Genomic DNA, 17,436 nt, shown 5'->3' on the forward strand with positions numbered 1-17,436 from the left:
TGAAATTTCAAGGCAAGGTACTTATTTCGACAAGATTATTAATCATATCAATTCTAAAATGCAAAAAGCAAAAACTGTCACAACTTACCCCGCCTTCCCCTACCCATGGATAAGTCCAGCACTACTTGGAAAGTTTCTTGTAGAATAAAAAGACATTGTTGGGTTTGAACTGACAACCCTCTGCTTGAAAGGCATTAGTTATGACACGACGCTGTTGCTACTAATTTCTTTAAATTAGCACATTATTACCAGTATTATTATCATCGGTATTGTTGTTATTGTAGTTGTAACTATCATGCATTATACAGCTCTACTGCACTACGGAAAATAACATGAGATAATGGATGATGAGTCATGCTTCAGCATTTACTATCTCACAACTTCCACGCAATATATGACTTATATATGCCCGGGCGTACAGGCGATAGTTCATTTACCATAATCAATATTTCATTGCTCTGTGCTAAACGCTATCCCCTTTGGGGTGTAGAAAGATACTTCATAGACACGATGTGGCTTGGTGCTATCCAGTCATAAAAAACCTAATGATATACGACGGGTTGCCATGGTTATAATAAACGATATGGTGACCCAGAGACCCATTTGGCTGCTTAGATGGATAATATCGAGCCTAGAGGAGGTGGAAGGATAAAAGCGAGGAGACGGTTAAGAATAATGAAGAAAGGGATTAAAGAATACCTGGGTGTGTTTGTTGTGAGGGTGTGTGGGCGGGATTGTGCGCGAGCAAGTGTGTGCGTAGTAAAAAAAAATGGGGTGGAGGTAGTGGCCTGGTTTGAGCGTGTGTATATGCGGAAATGTATGAAGTGTGAGATTGTGCGTGATAGAAAATTTGAGGGTGGGTGAAGTACCTGATTTGGGTGTGGGTAGGGCATGGTGTGGGTGGGTGTGATAGAACATTTGAGGACGGTGGGTGAAGTGCCTGATCGATCGAGCGTGTGTGGGGCATGGTATGGGGAAGTTATGCGCGCGCAAATGTGTGAGTGTGCGTGTTAGAAAATTGTGGATGGATGGAGCGCATGGTTTGATCGTGGGAGGGGTGTGCCCGCACAATTTAGTGTGTGAGTGTGCATGATATAAAAATTGGGGGGGGGGGGGTTGCAGTAGAGAGAAACATACACAAGAAGTTCCAAAGCATCAGCAATGATTCCACAGCCGAATATCCATTATTTACAGAGTTTCTTCTCATTTTGAATAAAAATTAAGATGTTAATCGGTGGCCTTGTGCCTTCTGTATGTTGTTGCAAATGCATGCATTTGTTTATAATGTTTGATAGAAAAACTTCATGTCGTTGTTTTATGGAGGTGACTACGTTTTGCTACTTTCATTTTTAATCGAGTTAAGTTTTCGTTGCTGGTTGTAACTGTATAAGCTTTATTTCACTCTTCAAAGAGCCAACCTGTGCATATTGACTTCTTTCTCACCTATCTCTACACACCGTTCTGAAATGAACACACACCTCCTTACACACAAGCACTCATAACGCGTGAATGCAATATTCTTAGTGAAAATACCTGCAATTACATTTCATATGCATTATTCATTTAATATTTTACCCCCATTATACGTGCCATTGCCATGGTATCTTCTCAATTCCCTGTTCTCTTTTATTACTCTTCACTTGTTTCTTTTTGTTTTCCTTTCAAGTTTTACCTGTTTTATTCCTTTCCATCGTCCGCAAGGCTGGGACGCAGGAGTCCTGTCTGACCATTTCGAGCAGGGAGCTTCTTTTTCAAGCACAACATAGAGAGACTAACAAAGTTCGCAATACCCCATACGCACCCCCCCCCCCCCCCCGCCACCCGCTCCCTCACCCCGCCCACACATATTCGGCTACTATGACTAGTTTTACTATTACCACAACTACTACTATTGATTCTACTACTACTACTACTACTACTACTGCTACTACTACTGTCTTCTACTACTACTTCTACTACTACAACTGCTACAACAACTACTACTAATGCCACTACTCTTTCTTCGACTTCTTGTACTACTACTATTATTTCTTCTCCTTCTTATACTACTACTATACCTCTCCTACTATTACCGCTAATTCTACTACTACTACTACTACTACTACTACTACTACTGCTGCTACTACTACGTTGTACCAACAACATTATACTTTCTTTTTTTTTCTCGCCAGTCATTTACTATTCCTTTCATATCCATAAACTTCCTCCTTCTTTTTCATTCCATATAGTTCAAATGATGAATCCACCTCATTATACGCCCACTTCGCATTAGTTGCTCCATCATCATCTGATCTCCGCAGTAAGCATGCTTGGCGATGCGGTGTTGAATAGTATTAACACAATATTGCTATGCACCGCCATGCTTTGAGCTGCGGATTTGATTCAATTTATGGAATTATTCAATAACCACAATCTCGAATCCATATAATTCAATAAGCAATCATGTCGACTTAATTATACTCTTCTTTATTCCCACGAGGCCGACGTGTATCCCTGAAATCCATATGCAATCATGTCTGCAGCTTTATGTAGGTCAATGTTTCTACAGCATATTGGGCCTCATAATTACCCCAAAGGCATATCTTGTATGATATAATGTTCTTGAATTCTATTTATAAAGGTGGGAATACATTTTTATCTAAGCTTATTAAGATCATATGAGGGAACGCTATGTTTACAGGCCTATACGCATTACAGATTAGTAGCAATCTCATATTCAACTTATGCTCTTGGAAAAAGAAAGGTTTGAAGTTACTATTTCTCAATGTTGGGAAAAACGACAGGTGCGAGTTTGTTGGGTAAAATGCTTTTATTTATCACTCAGTGTCTTTTAGCAGAGGCCAGGCCTATACATTCATTATTTTGAGGGCTTTTTACGTAGCCTTACTAGATCGGTTTTAAAACACTTTCACGAAAATTAACCTAGAAAAATCTGATGTCGAATATATTGGGGGGTTTTCTCATTGTTTTCGTTTTGTTTTTCCACGTTGTGATTTTTTTAAGCTCATTTTTTGTAAAGTAAGTGTGAACTCATCAAACATTTGGAGCAAGTCTGATCGAAAATAAAGAATGGATAAGAGGATTCGATGTTTGCTCTGGTCAAATTCATCACTTGGAAATTCATGTCTTTTTCAGTTGATGTCAGCGAAGCTTGATTAAGTTAAAGTGATCACATATAACAAATCGGAAGTACTCATGTTTTCAGCTTGATCACCCTGGATTATCGTTCAGACATCCTCATTCGCTTTTCACTTTTGATCTTTTAATACAAATTTATAACAGACGAATGAATGCAAGAAGGTGGGGACAAGGGGAAATGTTAAAGATTATGGCATATGTACAGGGAAAATGCATTTGTAAGTTATGAAAAGGTGACTTCCTTCGCATTACACCTATTTTATCACAAAGTGGAAAGTGATAATGAATTTCACGAATACTGTATTATAATTGATAGATTTAAAACAATTCATTAAAATGATAAATGAAAGATATCAAGATATCACCATTATATAATTTTTGACATCACGATTCTCCTCCTCCTTCTTTTTCTCTTCCCCTCCAACTTCTCCTCTATCGCCCTCCATCCTCCTTCCTCATCTCGCCCTCCTCCTCCCATCATCATTTACCGACTGTGTTTTATTATATTTCACCATGTAAAATGATATCAACATTGGCAAAATAATGCTACATTTGCAGAAAAGAATTCATAGTAGGAACTAAGCACTTAAAAAGATATTTGATGCGCAGAATCCCTTGAATGAAAAAAAGATACGTAATTTGTTGAAGTAATAACTTGATCACACTTGCTCTACGGGGGCCGCACGGCGAGTCGAAAACAGCGGTTTATTAATCTTAAATCAAACCACCTATATGTAGTTGGATAAAAAAAAATGTTAAAACGGCTGTTTTTGACTCGCCGTAGAGCAAATGTGACCAAGGTATTAAACATGGCTTGAAATAAAGTGTAACATGTCCTTTCTTTTGACTATCTTGTATAGGTATCCGGGTTGCGGTGAAGGGCGAGATTCGCACCCAGTGGAGGGAGAGGCACGCCTCCGCTGCCAGCGGGAAGCGGAGCTCAACTTACCGGGGAGGGGAACAACTATTCCTGGAGCGGAAGACTGTCTGGGGAAACGGTAAGAATAACGACTGACCAGGGCTCCGTAAAACAAAGCTTAGCGATGAATGGCGAATATGAAAGAATACTTCAAATTGGTTAGACACACCATGAAGACAGTGTGTGACACTTTATTTCCGGCAGGGATATCCCGGGGACGGGAAGACGTATCACACCCGTACCTATGGGGGTCGTATCTCCCCTCTTCCCGTCTCTACCCCTTACCTGTTCTAAAATATTTCACGAAGTTGCCGCGCATGGACGAATCATCCAGGGTTTCAGAATTCATTTCAATACTTTGGCTCCATTCATCCTCGCAAAGAGAGAGAGGGCCTTAATGTGAAGAGAAGGAAAGGTAAAAACCTTAAGACCACTGGCGGATCCAGGGGACACAGCCGGCCCGTGCCCCCCCCCCCCCCCCCCCGTTAAAACGCAAAATAAAAATTTGTAATGTAAAAATGCCGTTAAAACAGAAGTGTGTCCACTTTTCTTTTGAAAGTGAAGACCTTTTTTTTTTGGCTCGCTTGTCAATTTTTTCCTCGGAAAAATGTGCCCCCCCCCCCCTTTGGAAAGTCCTGGATCCGCCCCTGATTACGACTACTAGATTATTCGTACTAATCGGCATAAACACATCATCATCATCAGCTCTGACTATTTCAGATTATTTCTCATTTCTTGCATTAGAAAAATATACGATCGGATGATCGTAAAATTATATATGTATAACCAATATAGTAGGTCCTATGTATTCATCATAGACATTTAATGTTACAATGTCTCATGTTATTTTTCAGATATTCATCTCGATTTGTCTTTTAATTATTCTTTAAGGGCTGGAAAAACAGTATCTTCTGTGGTATTCTGAGCAAGCACTGATCGATACGTCATTTTTTTCTCATCTATTCTGCTACACCTATCAATTTATTGCGTGGTTTTAGCCAATTTAATAAACTCAAGATTTCATTGTATTATAAAAGGTGCCTGGAAATTCCTAACTACATATCAAACAATCAAGCTGTTACTAGCTGGTTTTTATTAAATTTGGTAAATGAAATAGCGGCGGTTTTTATGGTTTCTTTTGTATCTTTCCGCCACGTTTATGTGTGTGATTAAATACCATGAGTTCAGAAGTACTTGGTTAAATAGTCCATAATTGCCGCAATTTCTGCTAATGCACAACTAAAAATGTAGTATACCCACACCACGTTCCGAGAGGAGCCCTCTTGTTCATGTTATTACTGCTGCTTCAGTGATAATTGCAGCGTGTATGGCTTCGTTGTCATGGTTACAATCCTTAATTTGTAGTATCATTACAATTATTGGCAATGGTTGCATAAGCATAAGAACAGACAGTAAGGGATACTTGGGAAAGAGATTAATGGATAAGAGTCCATGCTTATTTTACAATGAGCGAGCGGAAAAGGCAGATTGGGGAATAAGGGCTAGGTTTCTTTTTTTAATAGAATTTTTTTAATGTCATTGGGCGATGTGGTCTGGTCATTATTACCTTCGCCTGTGAAACAGAGGGTCGTAGGTTCAAATCCCAGCCATGGCTTCATTACCTTCAGCGAGAAATTGATCCATATTGTGCTGCACTCAACCCAGGTGAGGTGAAAGGGTATCCGGCAGGATTGTTTTCTTTGATTCTCCAAACGCCCCTTAGCATCCGGAGCTAAAGCCTGGTTATAGAATTTTCAACTAGATAATCGGCTTACACGAATGCTATATCCGAACCGATGTATCTGGTATGGTGTCATATTTCTTTCGATTAAGTTAAAAGTCAATGCTGGGTCACAATTTATGACGGACCTCCATCAGATGATTCAGTAGTCCCTTAATTGTATTCGCAAGTGCAATGATAACGGTGGTTTATTTTCTCCTCAGTGTCTGTTTCATTACAGAAAACAAGATATCCCAAATAAATACAATGCAGTGTATTTGAATATAAAGGCCTACATAAAACAAAATACAAATAAAAGTTACACAGAAGTAAACCAAAATAAAATCGATTTCATTAAAACTAAAAAGATATGTAAAAGTTGCCCCCCTCCCCTCATTTCCCTTTCCTTTCCCGGGCCAGGAAACGCCATTTCCTCCCCTCCTTTTCCCAAATACCACCAACCTCCCTCCCTTAATGATATACTATTATCGCTTTATTAGCAATATCAGTAACGGATTGAAAAAAGTAGTTTTATTGCTGGCCAATAAAAAAGAATTTATGACAAACTTTGGCTGAGATCAGCACTTGACACCAATTACCTCTTGAATCTGTGGGGAGAAAAAAATGTGTAATAAAATTGCCATCAAGGGATGTTAAAAGAAAGGACATGCTTGTCGCCATTGGCAGCTGGTGGATCTACGCAAATTTCATCTTCGAAGGTGCTTTCACCATAATAACTGTCTCAGCCACGATGCTAACAGTTCTATGCTATACAGTTTGGTTTTGAAAGTCAAATAGGAGGCCGTTAGCTATCGCGTCAATTTGATCAATCTTTAATTAGGTTCAATGAAAGACTAGCCTTCAATATCATCTGTAATCGACAATGTATACTGGAAATGCCATTTTGAAGAAAAACATTGGCAAAAGCTGCACAACGAACAACTTGTTACTGTTGTAAGTAATGGCGATAAGTGGTTGGATTTATTTTGAATTGCGTGCGGAAATTGAAGAGAGAGAAGTAATCTGCGTGATCCATAGAAGATTTCCATATTTTCAAAGTAAAATCCTGTCATTTTTTTTTCTCTTTTTCTCTGAATTAATTATTCTAATGCAATTTTTGAAGGAGCTCACGAAAAGAGGAAGAAAGATAAAGATGTAAGAATGTGCAGATTGTTTAATATATAGTTTTGCATTCGTGTCTTCTGTTCGGAAGGTCCCTATTATCACGAGAATGGGACGATAAAGTCGTAAATTTCTTTCAAGTCTATCCGGACACGGCTTTGATGTTGTAAGGCTTGGGGACTAGTAGCGGACCTAGGATTTTCCAGAGGAGGGGGGGGCAAACTCGTCCGCCCAAAAAATGTGACAAGCAAAGAAAAAAGGTTTTGTAAAGGACATTTCGCACCAGGAAAAAAATGACAAGCAAAAAAAAGGGTCTTCAACCGCATGAAAAGGACATGAAGGAGTGCCCCCCCCCCATAGGTACGCTAGTGCTGGGGAACATAATCACGAAAAAATGTCAGCATGTCCTACAGTTACCATATTAAAAGTCAGACTCCTATACTTTTTAGACGATCAAAGCCATGGAAAGTTGTCGGATCCTACAGCTTGTCAGACGACATCAAAATGTTACAAAACCCCCCACCCTGCATTAAGAGAAAGGGGCATGTTATCAGCATAACTTCTATTTGATTTGGACTGTAGGCCTATACAGTGCGTATCAAAAAAAAGTTTACACTTTGAAAAAATCCTGTAAAATTATACATTTGTAATATCCTGAAGATTGTTCCACATTTTAACATTGGTACAGGTCCATTAAAGCAAATGACGATATAACTGTCGAAAAATATTTCCGCTTGAGTGAGCACCACTCACTTTTGAAAAGTTAGTGAAAAATGATTTGCGCAGAAATTTGAAATAGTTATGCGAATAAAAGTAGCCCTTAATCATGAAGAACACATGGAATTTAGCTAGTAAAATTGATTTTAAGATATCTTCTTCATTGTTTGACTTGTTTCCTTGCCCAAAACACTTCGAAGAGTGCATTTTGCCCCACCCCACTCCCCAACACACCGAGGCCATCGTGACGATATTTGCTTTACACTGAGCTGTGATTTACATGGAATGGCTTAAGCTTGATTTTCATTTTGTTAATCATTGCTTAGCTTGGGAAAAGTGTGGATAAACAAGTATTAAATGAAAAATGAAATGTAAACCAACTTTCAACGACAAAAACTTAGTGAAAAAATGCTGGAGATGTTTGATGTAAACTTTTGTTCGGATTCAGTTATGTCCTCAGATCCAGCTGGCACAAATAGGGTAAAGGTTGTGCTTATTGAGTGTTGAAATTTCAATTTGGGTGGCAAAATTGTCACAAAATGCTTGAATGTATCCGTTTTATTCCAATTGCCTAAAAGTGCAAGGAAAATGTATGATAAATCTTTCGTAGTGTCAGTTTGATTTCGTCCTTTCGACTTGACACAGCATGAAAACGAGCATTTCTGCGCAAACAGATTTCTGCGAGCTTTACAGAAATGGACAGTGCTCACTCAAGTGTAACATTCTGACAAAACTTTTACTTTCATTGGATAGATGAGACCCAACTGAAGATTATATGTGAAAAAATTACCCATGTGTTGTGTATTTTTTAATTCCCAGGACTTTTTCAAAGTGTAAACTTTTTTTTGATACGCACTGTAGTGATGGATATTGTTTTGCTTTCTTTTGCTCCATTTCAGAACCAGAGGACAAATCAGAGATCCCGCTCCTTACGGCGGGGAGTTATTCCTTTCCCTTCCAATTCAAACTACCGACCAAACCAGGTCTACCGTGCTCTTTTGAAGGCGGGAACCTCGCCTACTCCAGGTATCTGGTCCACGCCAACATGGATATATCCTGGGCAGTTGATCCGGTGGCGGAGCGATACTTCTCCTTCATTGGCTCAGAGATCGATTGCAACTTGCCCAAATACCAGGTAAGAGTGAAAAGGAAGCCAGGGGTCTGTTTCATGAAACCGTCCTGAATCGGAGCTCTAGGGCATCCCGTAGAAATGCGTGTTAGAATAAAGACACGTGCCAATTAGTTGCTCACGAACAAATAAGACGGGTCCGTGAAAGGAACCTTGAGGGATTTCATTAAGATGGGCTAAGCTTCGAGGAACAAGGTTGTTTAGGGTAGCTTCATGGAAATTACTTTACAAATTAGATTCCTTATCTTTAGGATTGATAATAAGGCAGCCAACTATTGATAAAAATAATTCACAATCTTTAGATTGTGCAAGTATATTTTTTTCTTTAATCCTACTATACCGATACATCGGTACGTGAACACGTAAAGCATAATATATTATACGGTATAGATTGAAAATAATGTTTTATATCACACTGCACTCCATTATTTCCCTCCAAAATCATAATTATTTTGTTAAAGCAATAATGATCATTATTATTATTAGTTTTGTTAATAAACAAAACTAATAAAGTCTGAATTTCATGTTAAAATGATATATTACAATCATATTACCCTTTAACATGATTAAAGTTGTATAGAATACCGTAATGTATAGAGTAATATAACAGTAATTTGCGAACGTGCATTTTGATGCCAGTCATTTTTCGTGCTTCCATATAAAGTCAGTCAGTTCGCACCATTTTATATTGGATTGAGAAGTGACACGTGCTGCAATAAAACACGACAAAATATGCTTCATCGATGACGATGGAAAAGAGGAAATATGAAAAAAATAACTTGACGGCGTAATCAAACGTGCAATAATTTATGAATTCAATAAAACTGACAAACTCAGTAGAACTGACCAAGGTGAATATTATTCATGGAATCTGTTGCCAAGAATATGCTGCGGGATTTCATACATTCAGCAAATGGCTCTACCGAGGGACAGGTAGGGCTAATGATAATTGTATTATCGAGGACTAAAAACACCACATTCAGACTAGGATTTTTTTTTTCCTGACTCCTTTCACACTACGCTCGTTCTAAAGGACGCCGGCAATGACTGTTGGTTTTATGATGATTAATACTCATCCAATTTCATGGTGTTTGGGGAGAGCCCTGTAGCATGAAGCGTATCGATTGATCGTAGGGCCGATTGCTATGATTGATTGCTTTGGTTATTGCATGTGATTAAACATAAAAGTCAGTTCCGCGATCAATCGCTAGGCTTTAAGTTACGGGGTCCAGTTCTTAAAGGTAAATTAAAACGCTCTGTATCAATGACTAAATTAAAAGAAGACTACTCATTAATAATACGGTGTTCTGGGGAGTGTTTCATCAACATTTTTGTCCGACAAGTTGTCAGATCTGAGAATAATAATAATTTAGAGCTCATACGGATGAATTGTTTCATCAGAAACGTATCCTTAAAGCCTGTGTATAGCTTTGGTAAAGGGTCAATAATGTGATTGATAATCGAATATCATCTAATACGACATAGAGACCGACGTAGAGACCGTTAGATATTTTTCCAACTGCACTTCTCTGAGAAAATTTCAAATATTCAAATCTTGGATATATAGCGCCCTCTCTCGGCGATGCTTGTTTTAAATTAATAAAAAAAATGGGCATTCAAGCACTTATCTTATAAATTCAGTGATTAGATATCCAAAAGTTACAGACAAAGAACATATCTTGAAAGTTTCAGCACATTCCATGATTTGGAATATGATTTAATTGAAAGACAAAAACACACAGATATTTCAATTTGATCGGGTGACCCGATCAAGTTAAATTTCCATGTAAAATCGCAAAATTTATCCTGTAAAACACATTTTCATTTCATATCCTCCACATCATAACTGTTATAGGGCATATCCATTCATATTAGCTAGCAATGAATTGGACTAGTGATAGGTGCATTTTGGTGGATTTACCAAAACTATACACAGGCTTTAAAGTCAATGACCTGTACCGCTTGCAACTATTCCAATTCATGTATCAGCTAGATAGAAATAGTGTACCTAATGTCTTACAAAAGAAATTTATGAGAAACAATACTTTACATTCATATAATACGAGACAATCAAATGACTATCACCTACCTTAAAGTAGAACAGTATTTTCTAGCAAAACTGTATTTTTCACAGGACCAAAACTCTGGAATTCTCTGGAGAGAGAAATGAAAGAGGCAGCTAATCTTAACCGATTTAAATTACTCATCAAAAAATTTCTTCTGAATTCTTATTGATGCAATCAAATATTTGTGAACTTCATACTTATCCACGGTAGTATTGATTATTTTAAAGTCAATATTTAATTTTGTATATAGTGTATATACATTTGTGTTACAGTGTTTATATCTATATAATTGTATAGAATTTTGCTGATTATTTTACTCTATTTGTATCATATTACCCTTGTATAAAGTATTAATAGGGGGTCTACATTTTACAAGCACGGCTTTATAGTAGGCCCCTCCACTTTTTTTCTTTTCATTGCTACGTTTCAGTCCTGCATGTGTTATGCATTTTTTTCATTGTAAACATGATTTATTACGAAATGTACTTTGATGATCGTGGAATATGAATATATCAATAAATAAATAAAAATCTTTCCTTGAATCTTATTGGCTGAGAAGCACCATTACAATAGTAACTGTCGGATAAAATGAGACTTGTCGGATAAAACGTCCGACAAGTCCTTTCATGAAACGTTCCCCAGGGATTAAACTAACGCATGTGAAGGTTTTTTGTTTCGTTTTATTTTTCAATCCTGTAATAGAAATATTTGAGAAGTTGAAGAGTTGGGTTGTTTTTGCACAATTGCTCAAATAAAACTAAATTTCTATCATAATTTTGGTTCATTATATCACCCAAAATAAAGTATTTATGGTTACGCTGAAGGCTAACATACTTGACGAATACAATGTACATTCTTACATCTTTTAGAACGCTACTTAATTTTCTACATCTACTGGAAAGGGGATCTCATTCTCGTCATTTTACTGACACCACAAAACATTGGCAATTAATCACGATCATGATTCTGGATGTTCTCATTGTTATCCAATATAGATGTAGAAATAGCATTATACCAGAAAACACTTTTCTGACGAAACAAAATCTTGCCAATATGAGAAACATATTGGACTTTTTTTCAAATGTTATATAAGACAAGATATTAAAGGAGAAAGTTTTAGGTTCTGATATATTTTTCTTTCAATATAATAAATGCCATATAATAAGAATGATATATGCCAACAAAACACACACACCAAATTACAAAATGTGTCAATGAGTAAAATTTCAATGGTTGAAAACGTGCACTGTAAAAACTGTGGTGTTAAAACTGACACCAATTGGTGTTGATAGAGGACCACACCCTGAGGTGTTAAAATAACACCCTAAAGATTGAACATAACACCAGATTGTAAATGTAACAACCATAGGTGTTGTAATAACACCTATAGGTGTAAAACTAACACCACCAATTTAACACCGGTGTAAAATAACTGGTGTGGTCCTCTATGTACACCGGTTAACACCACAGTTTTTGCTGTGTGGGGATGTGTTTGTGTCATGTTCCACTCACAATTTTGAATTAATTCCACTAACTGGGCTCATTTTCTGACGCAATAAATACAAAACGTAAGCGTAATCGATTAAATTGGAATGATTCCCACCCCGCAGTCACAACTGTAGGTTAATTGGCTTTACAAGATCTCATTACAATGTCTTGTCTATGCCACATTATGAATCTGTTCAAAATGTGATGAGCAATTCACTGATTGGCATAGCTTTCTGAAAAGGCGACCTCCCCACGTATTGTGTCTCCGATTAGTTGGTAGAGCAAAATTGCCCCCACTTGTAGGTCCGTACAATCCCACGCCTCCAAACACTCGCACATACACACACACAAAAAAAGACAGAGCCGGCGCCAGTGTATTTTGATAGAAAAGCAATACGACCTCACAAATTTGTCAATGGAATTGCATGGGTAATGATAGATTTGCTCGATGTAAACCTCCCTTTTTCGTCCTTCCATTCCTTCCCTCCTTTTCTTTTGCTTTTTTTTACATTCATATATTTTCACACACGTATTAAATTCACCCATACAGAATAGTAACCTTTCAAACGATAGCATTTTATCAGTCATGAAATACTTAACCAAATAATTATCGATATTTATAGCCATTTCGTTACATATGTTTTATTAACATCTAGAGTAGATATGAAAATACTCATTCTAAAAGATACACACAAAAAAACTGTACTAACGTAAAGAATGGGGCCAAATGTAACGTATTCAGATATTTTTAGGGGAAATCCAGCTAATGAGGATTGTAAAATTTGTTTACAAATGATAAGAATAAAGATCGGTTAACGTAAATATTTTGGTATACATGTTTATTTTATTTTCCTCAATGACTAATGCATTGACCAAGATAAGGTTTAATTAATTCTTTAAAGCAAAGCGATCCCATACATAAACACACACTCGCACACCAACACGTTCACACCTTCACGAAACCAACATTCACCATTCTATAGATTAGGGATAATCCCCACCTTTTAATCCCTACGCCTCCGCATTACTTACATGCGCGTAATTTGCTCATGAGAAACAATCATAAAAATATCTGTCTCCGATGTTGGATATCAGTATATCTTTAAAGATGGCGTGTGTGCGTGTCTTTTTAAATCAGTATTCCATGATCGAAATATGGATAAATGATCATCTGATAAATAAATCATCTGATTTGTTTTTATTTGATACTTAATTTTACTAATGGAAACTGTATCATAACAAAAGATAATAAACGGTGCAACTCTTCATGGTTAAAATGAGAAATCCATTAACGTTCCTTTTTAATTTAGATTCGCCTACGATAATATTCGTCATGATTCCAATCAGAAATTTCAAGGAGAGAAGGAAAGAGAAAAGCAATGGCGAGAAAGCGAGACAAAGATGAGATAAAACAAAACAAATGAAGAGAGGGTGGAGCGAGACAGAGTGCAAGACGGGAACAGAAAGAGCAAAAAATATATTCTATATTCAATATTTATTCGGTAAAGTTCGATTGACAGTATTAATAAATACACAATTGCGCGCACCCACACCCCTTACACATACACACAATACACACCCACCCTCATATACGCATACATTAATACGTTTGTCGTCAAAAGTAGATATGAAAATAGTCATACACAATATAATATAAAAATAATAATATACACAATTCTGTAGGCTTACACAATACACACTATACCTCTCGAGGAGAGAGACGAAAGAAAAAGCAAGGAAAGTCGACGAAAAAGAGCGGGGAGAGAGCCAACAGAATGAGTAAAGAGATTGAGAAAGATGGTACGAAATGGAAGCAGAAGAAGGTTATACTTAAATAGTACTTGATTTTACCCTTTTCAGATTGCCACCAATTTTTTTTCGACTCGCACTCGCGCATTATTGATTTTCGTAATAATAGAAATGTATTTAGAATGGTCATATTCTAGGTTTTAATCTAAAAAACACGCGCACACAATTGATATGAAGTTTGTTCTTTATTCAAAACGTGCTTTAATTACCCATTTTCTTATAAGAATATCAAAAATATTCTTCTCGAGCTTCGCGCTCGCATAATCAATGTAGGAAGATACCAAATTGGCCATTCTTTTCGTGCGGATTTACGAAACATGAATAGTGTGTCCCGTTTTTAGGTCTAAACCTAATTTCTTCGCTCGCGCTTCGCGCTCGCATGAAATGTTAAGTTATATACCTATCCTGTTTATGATTATCAAAAGGGCTTAGAAATGTCAAATTTTAAGGTAAAAATTTCAAAAAAAATCAGCTCGCATTCTTTAATTGTTGAAATTGTGTATCGTTTTCATGGGTAACTGCAAACAGTCCTTAAGGTCTGTTTTCCATCAGGCCAGAACGTATTCTGCTCGCTATTACATACACATCTTGTTCACGATCAAAATCATTGCTGAGAATGTTCAATTTCCAGGACAAAATGCATGGAAATTTCCTTAAAAAATTAGCTCGCGCTTCGCGCTCGTACTATTCAATTAGCGCTTACGTGAGATCATTATTTTTGTTTTGTGAGAATAAAGCTAAGAAGTGACTGTAAGAACTATCCCTTCAAAGAAACAAATAGAAATCAACTTTGAGCAGCCGATGATCGGGGATAATAATGGGTAATTTTTTTTCGCCCCCCCCCCTTTCGGCGAAAGCTGGATCCGCCCCTGAGGAAAGAGAGAGAGAGACATAAAGAGTAGGATAGGGATATAATAGAATGGAAAGCGGGAAGGTAAAAGACGAATCTTCAGTTACGAATAGGTCAAATTATCCAGAAAAAGATGCAGGAAATAAAAAAAAAACGGGAGATCACATTGTGCGCGCGCACATTATCTCTCGCTCCAAACTCCTTTCTTTGTATCCTCAGTGTGTCTCACAAGGACGCATGGAAGTAGAGAAAGACGGTAAGAATGCAATTCTGAGAGACACAAATGAGGAACAAAAGGAAAATATATGTAATGAACATCGGAGTACATGGAAATATTCAACAGGAGATAACAGAGAAACGCATATGAACAGGAGTTGCCTATTTCCCGGTCACGATGCTTGAATGGTTGTGAGAGAGAGGGGAGGTAATGACTATCGTATCTCTGTTGAATAATCAATGTGGCAGGAGAGAGAGATGATAAGATAATATGAATTCAGAGAAAGGGTGAGTAGGTCGAGGAAAGAAAGCAAATATATGAAGAGTGAATCTCGGTATACATAGAACAGACGATACAAAAAAACGAGAAAAAACGCGGGAAAGGAGAGAATGGAAAAAAACGGGAAGGTATAACGCGGGTATTGCTTCCTTTCGAGTCACCACGAATGAGCTGATCCAAAGCGAGAGGTTAGGTGTTCACTTCCATGTCTCTGTTGAATAATTACCATCGAAGGAGAGAGATGGTAGTATATTATAAAGTGTGAGAAAGAAAGGACAGGAAGTATAGATTAGACAATCAGAAATAGAGAGGACTTAGGATGCAAAGAACAGACGATACAAACAAAACAGCGGGAAAAGAGAGATGGGGGAGACACAGTTAATTGGGATTGCTACGAGCCGAGTCACTGCTCTTAAAAAATTCCTCAACGAAAAGAGACACGGTATTGTAAGAATATAAATTAAAAAGGATGTACGAATATGGACAATAAGAGTGATGGCGAACATCGAAAAGCGTACGATTCTATACGAAATAGAAAAAGCGGTGGGGAAGAGAGATAGGGGAAGTACAGGGAAGGATAAAGCCAAGATTGCTTGTTTTCGAGATACAACGCTAAAATGGTTGCACATGCACCTAGAGCAAAAGTGTAGGATGGTAGGTATTGACTTCCATATCTCTACTGATTAATTCATGATTCAGGATGAGAGTGTCAAAAGCATCCTTCGTTCATTCATTCATTCACCAACTCGACTGTATCCATCACCTTTATTCTCTTCGACAGAAAACCGTGCACGCGTCGGATCGGAAAACGTTGCTTCATTGCTGCTGTCGGTCTAGCGGACCAATAGCACTGAAGGCGGAGATGCAAAGGAATGCCTACTGTGCCGGGGAATATGTAAATATCAAGACGAGGCTGGAGAACAATTCGGACAAGGTCATGCGACTTGGAGTCAAATTCTTACAGGTATACAATTTCTTTACACTCTCAGAAATTTTGTTTAAAGGTCAAGTCCACCTCTGAAAAGTGTTGAATTGAATGAATAGAGAAAAATAAAACTAGCATGACGCTGACAAATTCATCAAAATCGGATGTAAAATAAGAAAGTTATGACATTTCAAAGTTTCGCTTATTTTTGACATAACATTGATGCACAAGACATGCAAATGAGACAGTCAATGATGTCTCTCAGTATTTTTGTTTTTTATTGTTTGAATTATACCATATTTCATTGTTTACAGCTTTGACAATAAGAATATAGATATATAGACAATATTGGAACGATCACAGTGTCCCCACTTAGTTCACAGTGTGAAACACAATTTGAATTTCCTTCACACTATTGTGTATGTTAACACTGTCACAATGCAACTGGAACTCATATGCCATGATCATATCTTTATATTCCATTAGGTGAATACAGTGTGAACACTCACATTGTAGATTTGTCAACAGTGTGAATTCATCTCCACACTGTTATGAGCATTTCAACATTGTGTGGATCACATCACAAAGTCCACAATACGTACACACTGTGAATATACTGTAGACACACTGTAAACTCACTGTGAACACACAACACTCACTTTGAACATACTGTGAACACACTGAATGAACTGTGAATGCACTGAGAACACACTACGAACATACTCCTCATTGTAAACACATTGAACACACTTTTATTGCACTGTGAACACTATGAATGCACTGTGAACACACTATGAACATACTATGAACACACGTTGAATGCAGTGTGAACTCACTGTGAACACACTATGAATTCAGTGTGAACTCATTGTGAACACACTTTGAATGCACTCTGAACATAATATGAATGCAATACACCATGAATGCACTGTGAACACACTGGAACACATTATGAATGCAGTGTGAACTCATTGTGAACACTATGAATGCACTGTGAACACACTATGAATGCACTGTGAACACACTATGAATGCACTGCGATCACACTATGAGTGCA

General features: G+C 37.4%; 1 protein-coding gene across 1 annotated transcript in view; it reads left to right on the forward strand.

The window, feature by feature from the left end:
- LOC121424326 (arrestin domain-containing protein 4-like) overlaps positions 1-17,436 on the forward strand; it is a 46,581-nt gene that overhangs the window by 23,357 nt on the left and 5,788 nt on the right. Inside the window, exons 4-6 of the mRNA XM_041619965.1 lie at positions 3,999-4,136; positions 8,516-8,751; positions 16,236-16,418. Of these exons, the coding sequence (XP_041475899.1) occupies positions 3,999-4,136; positions 8,516-8,751; positions 16,236-16,418 (557 nt within the window). The remainder of the gene's footprint in view (positions 1-3,998; positions 4,137-8,515; positions 8,752-16,235; positions 16,419-17,436) is intronic.

This window comes from Lytechinus variegatus, chromosome 11 (genome assembly GCF_018143015.1).
Source record: "Lytechinus variegatus isolate NC3 chromosome 11, Lvar_3.0, whole genome shotgun sequence".
NCBI classification, from domain to species: Eukaryota; Metazoa; Echinodermata; class Echinoidea; order Temnopleuroida; family Toxopneustidae; genus Lytechinus; species Lytechinus variegatus.